The sequence below is a fragment of the Ambystoma mexicanum genome, chromosome 8 (assembly GCF_040938575.1).
Source record: "Ambystoma mexicanum isolate Mex_15411 chromosome 8, UKY_AmexF1_1, whole genome shotgun sequence".
Lineage (NCBI taxonomy): Eukaryota > Metazoa > Chordata > Amphibia > Caudata > Ambystomatidae > Ambystoma > Ambystoma mexicanum.
Window position 1 is genome coordinate 983,492,951 of NC_090929.1, and position 6,000 is coordinate 983,498,950.

Consider the following 6,000-nt stretch of genomic DNA (forward strand, 5'->3'; position numbering starts at 1 on the left):
CCAGCTAGAAGAGACCGGTACGAGAAGAAGTACCGGGTCCCGGACACGGCCCCCCTGTGCCTCCGGGCGCAGCCTACCCCGGACTCCGTCGTCTCCGCGGCGGCCAGGAAGAAAGCGGGGGATGGGGGGTGCGGCCTCCACATCGACTTCCCCACCGGACGGTGAGGGAAAGAAATTGGACGCTATGGGACGCAGAGTCATCTCGTCGGCAGCGACGACGATTAAAGCGGCCAACGCCTTGGCTATCGTGGCCCGCTACGACAGGGAGCTCTGGTACAAACTGGCTCCCCTGCTGGACTTCCTGCCGGACGACAAGAGGACAGAGGCCCTGGAGATCCTGCAGGAAGGTGAGGTGGCTTCGGACCACGCCATTACCGTTGCGACGGACATCGCCGACACTGGGTTCCGCCAGTTGGGCAACGGCGTTTGCCTTAGGCGGCGTGGATGGCTCAAGGCTACGGACTTCCGTCAAGACGTTCAGACCAGAGTCTTGGACATGCCCTTCGATGGGAACAACCTGTTTGGCAAAACAGTGGACGATTCCCTTCAGGCCATTAAAGCGGACACTGAGACGGCCCGGGCCCTGGGAGTTCTGCAACAACGACGGACGCCCTTTCGGAGCAGCGGAGGCAAGGGCGCCTCCAAAGGTTCCGGCGGCGGTTTCTCCACCTACCGTCAAGCGGCCCGCTCGTCGTCTCAGGAGGCCTACAGAGGACGAGGCAAGTCTGGCGGACCCCGCCGTCGTCGCCAAGGAGGTCAAGGCGGCAAAGCCAAGCAGGATTGAACCGGCCGTGGGGTCGGGCCCCCACCGAAGCACCCCGGTGGGAGGCCGGCTGGCGAGCTTCGTCAGCGTGTGGGAGTCCATCTCCACCGACCGTTGGGTGCTGGACGCCTTGGCCCGGGGCCACGCGCTCGAGTTTCAAATAAGGTGTCCGCGCGTCCCCCCGGTGGCCAGGAAAGAACTTCACGTCCCTCAACTTCTCCTGGAGGTAAAGGCGATGCTCAGGAAGGGCGCCATCGAACTCGTACCAAAGAGGCTTCGGGGCTCCGGAGTGTACTCGAGATACTTCCTGCGACGTCTGAACAAGTTCACCAAGTGCCTCGCACCGGGGGCGGCGCAGCTGCGCCGCGAGGGGATCCACGTCTACCCCTACCTGGACGACTGGCTCATCCGAGCCAAGACGAGGGAGCTCGCCGTGGTTCACACGGCAAGGACCGTCCAACTTCTCACGGACCTGGGATTCTCCGTGAACTACGCCAAATCCCACCTGGTACCCGCGCAAGACGCTCTGTTTCTGGGAGCGAGGCTCAACACAGTGTCCCTTCTGGCCTCCCCGTCGGAGGAGAGGACCAGGACCATCCTGGGCAAGGTGCAGCGGATGTTGGTGGCCGACGCGGCCAAGGTGAGGTCCATCAAGTCCCTCCTCGGAATGATGTCTTCCTGCATCTACCTCATTCCCATGTGCAGGCTCCGGATGCGCCCGTTGCAGGAGTTCCTGGACGCGCGCTGGATCCAAACGACGGGCAGCTTCGAGGAAAGGATCACACTCGACGAGAGTTTCCGACGAGCGATCCGGTGGTGGGGCACCCGCGCGCATCTGACGGCGGGCATGGACTTCCAGACCCCAGCCCACCAGGAGACCGTGACCACGGATGCCTCCCTGGAAGGGTGGGGAGCGCACACTGAAAATCTGCACGCAAGGGGCCTTTGGCTCCCGACGGAGAAATCCTTACATATCTACGTCCTGGAGCTCCGTGCAGTGTTTTGGGCCCTCAGGTCCTTCCTTCCGTCCCTCAAGGGCAAGGTGGTGAGGATCTTCACCGACCGCACCACCACCATGTTTTACATCAGAAAACAGGGCGGAACCAGGTCCCCAGCACTGTCCAAGGAGGCGCAGGACCTGTGGCATTGGGCAGTCGCCCAAGGGATGTTTCTGGTGCCGTTTCATCTGGCAGGGATAAAAAACACCATCGCCGACTCACTCAGCAGGGAGCTGCGCTCGTGCCACGAGTGGGAACTACGGCAGGATCTAGTGGATCGCCTCTTCCGACGGTGGGGCTCACCCCAGATCGACCTGTTCGCGACGGCGACGAACTCCAAGTGCCGGAGGTTCGCCAGCAGGTTTCCCCAGGCGAGGAGCATGGGCGATGCTTTCTCGTTTCCCTGGGAGGGCCTGTTCCTCTACGCGTTCCCTCCTTTGCCACTGCTAATCCGGCTCGTCAACCAGCTCAAGAGGTCACGGTGCAGGATGATCCTCGTCGCACCTGCGTGGCCGAGGCAGATATGGTTCCCGGACCTTCTGGACTTGTCAGCGTCCCCGCCAATCAAGCTGCTGGTGGACGCGGATCTGCTCTCCAGGGAAGGAGGCGCCATCCTCCACCACGATCCGAAATCGCTGAACTTGCAGGCCTGGCTCCTGCAGCGCTAGAGTTTGGAGGATACGACATACCGGCCGACTGCAGAGAGGTTCTTGCAAAGGCCAGGGCGTCCTCGACTCTTAAATGCTACGGACACAAATGGAAGAGGTTCTCTGTCTGGTGCCACGCACAGAAGATTAACCCTCTACGGATTACGGCTCCCCAAGTTCTGCCGTACCTGCTGACGCTGGCCAAAGCTGGACTGGCACACGCGTCCATCAAGATTCATCTTGCTGCGATCTCCCGATACACCAGAACCACGGGACGGACGTCCTTGTGGTCTCATCGTCTGGTGAAAGAGTTCATGAAGGGACTGTTCAGATCGTTCCCGCCGGTGAAGGCTCCGGCCCCGGCGTGGGAGCTCAACGTGGTGCTGACCAAGCTCATGGGACCTCCGTTCGAGCCTCTGCACTCGGCCCCGTTGAAGTTTCTGTCGTGGAAGACAGCGTTTCTTGTGGCCATCACCTCCGCACGACGGGTGGGAGAGATCCAGGCCCTTTCCTGCAAGGCCCCGTACTTGACTTTTCACGACACGAGGGTAGTGCTCAGGACGCACCCCTCCTTCATGCCCAAGGTACCGTCGGACTTCCATCTCAACGAACCCTTGGTGTTGCCTGTATTCTTCCCGTCGCCTTCGTCGCCGGCTGAGAGGACTTTGCACTCGCTGGATGTGGCTAGAGCGCTGAAGTTCTACGTGGACCGCACGAAGTGTTTTCGGAAGACGTCACAACTCTTTGTGAACTTTGGACCTGTCAATCAGGGGAAGGCTCTCTCGAAGGCTTCCATTTCTAGATGGCTCTCCGGCTGTATCATGTGCTGTCATCGGTTGGCAAACCGACAGCTGCCCGGCCGTCCGAGAGCCCATTCCACCAGAGCGATCGCAGCTACCACGGCGTTCCTTTCTGGTGTGCCCCTGCTGGACATATGCAGGGCTGCTACGTGGAGGTCGACGCACACCTTCACGAAGTTCTACTGCGTCGATCGGGATTCCAGGGAGGAGTCCAGGGTCGGCCAAGCAGTGCTGCGCAACCTGTTCGCCTGAGGTGAGCCTGGTGAGGAGGTAAGATGCTTAATGTTGAGTTTGATGCAATGCTTAATGTTGAGCCTTTGCCACCTCCCGTGGTTGTGCATGTGTGTACTGCTATGTATTCTTTATTCATGAGCATGTGAATCCATGACAGACCCCCATGCTGGAGAAGGAACAAGTTCACATGCGAACCCTCCCGCCTACCCCTCTGCGGCTCTTCACTTGGTCATACTGCCACTTCACGTGCTTCCAAATCTGAAGATGGCTGCCAGAGGCGGTGCTTAGGTAGAGGGCAGTCATTGGCTGTGGTCAGTATGACGCAGAGACCAGTGATTGGTTATTACTACGAAAGACAGATCAGAAACGAAACTGATACTGGTTTTTTCTTTACCGAGGATTCCCAGCCTGACGACGGGGAATATTCATGAGCATGTGAATCCATGCCAGACCCATGCTGGAGAACAACAGTTACAGGTAAGGAACTTGTTCCTTCTCACTCAGTTTGGAGAATTAATTACAAAATTAGTTGGACTGAGGTGAAACTTGCATAGGGCTTGTGGTCGGATGTTTTCCCTACCTCTGGGCCACAAAACTACTAAGATCAGCAGAGAGAACAAGGAGAAAATTGAAACCCGACAAAGTTAAAATTATTTGATAATCAGACATAATTATTCCGAAAGACTGCAGAATGTAATACACTGCACCAACGTGTATTAAATGGATATATATCAGATCTGGAGGGACTTCCAAGGAGTGATGAAAGACCGAATAGCTGCCCAAAGTGCTCACATGTAGTTCTAAATGATGAAAAATCAGAACTGTTTGTTAGATTAAAGATTACTGATTTTTCTAATGAAACTCAAAAACGTGTGCTGCAACACTGATCAATTGCTAGCTAACGAGTGACTTTTGATTTGTATTTTAAAGGTGCAAGCCATTACTGAAAGTAACCGTTTTGAAGAAGAGATCAAAGCAGAGCAAGAAGAAAAGAAAAAACAAGCTGAGGAGAAAAAACAAAGGAAAGCTGCCTTTAAAGAGCTGCAGTCTGCATTTAAGCCATGATTTTAGTTTCTTATGGATTTTACATTTTAAATCATTTCGTAATTATAAAGTTATGTGGACCAATTTGTAATTCCATAACCTTCTTGAGAACGCTGTAGAGCAGACTCATTTTCCTGAGCTCAGAAACGTTAAACTTTTTTTCCACCAGCTCAGAATGGGTTTGGCTCCACAAGAATGAGAGCGAAGGCAGAAATCCATTTGTACAGTTAGAAATGGTCATCAAGAATTATGTTTGGAGGTGGTGTTCTTCCTGATGACACACTGGTTTCCTGTAGTCTAGCTCTCTGTTTATCGTTTGCATGCAGCCAAGACTGAGAAACTGAGCAAGTGAACAATTCTTAAAGCACTCCTATTCTTATTTTGGTTCCCACTTTTCGTTTTTCAGTTGTCTGCATGCTTGCTGTAAAGCTAATTTCATAGTACGTGGAGGAGTGGAATCGTTTTGTGAGACAATGTATCCAAGGCAGTGAAGAGGTGATCCTACTTTCCGTCTGAAAGTAGCTTTTCACCAATCAAGTGCTACAACCTCTAAAGTCGAATTTACATCATTCTAATGTTGAAATAACACCTTTAAATCCATTCATTACCTAGGATAATAATAGCAAAGCAAATGTCTGTTCTGATAAATGTTTTTCATCTTGTGCAAATATGACCTTTTTTAATCATATATTTTTATTAGATCATATATTCACAGCACTTATAAACTCTGAAATTGCATCATTAACAAAATCATAACTGGTTATCTATAAGTTAGCGATAACTCGCTTAAACACTTAATATTTAAAAAGGCTATTCATGTCAAAGGGATTGTCATGTCGCATTAATTGTAATACCTTTCTATCAATAAGGTCTACTTAATTGCATGCTGAGTAAAGTGAACTATTTGATGAAGCCATGGGAAAACCTGTCCCATTTGGTGTGAATGGATGAAATGTATGCACAGGTGGAGGGCCACTAATAATCTTTGCCCAGCCTTTAACATAAATTTAAACCGTACATCACAACCGAAATAAATGCCAAAATCTATCACATTGATAATCCGATTTTAAAAGTGTTTATGGAGAAATTTCAGAAATGTACACTCTAGATGTAAATAAACTGATAATCGAGAGCGGTCATAAAAGATTACTACCCACTCTTATAAAATCCTTTGTTTATTGAGGAATTTAATGGAGAACACAATTGGAAGTATATAGTTAAAATTCTAATCGGTTACATACTTGCCATCTAGAGTACTGGTTTTTTAAAAAAAAAAAAAAAATTGTATGCCTGTATCCATGGTTTGAAACCTCTGATGGTAGAGACCTTTTGGGAGTTGGCTTTATATACATGCAATTTCTAGCTGAACTGCAGATTCAATCAGTCTTTGTGTGACCATATATAGACTGCTGAACCGTACACTGTGAGTTTATCTTGCCTTATTGTATGGCAGATTTTGGCTCTATTGTTGTTGTGCTGTAGGGTTCAATTCTTGAGTAACAAACTTTACACCC

General features: G+C 51.3%; 1 protein-coding gene across 1 annotated transcript in view; it reads left to right on the forward strand.

Annotated features, from left to right (window-relative positions):
* Positions 1 to 5,742, forward strand: part of EFHD2 (EF-hand domain family member D2) — a 313,776-nt gene extending 308,034 nt beyond the window's left edge. The window contains exon 4 of the mRNA XM_069610892.1: positions 4,373 to 5,742. Coding sequence (XP_069466993.1) covers positions 4,373 to 4,507 — 135 coding nt within the window. The 3' untranslated portion in view covers positions 4,508 to 5,742. The remainder of the gene's footprint in view (positions 1 to 4,372) is intronic.
* Positions 5,743 to 6,000: the final 258 nt, after the last annotated feature.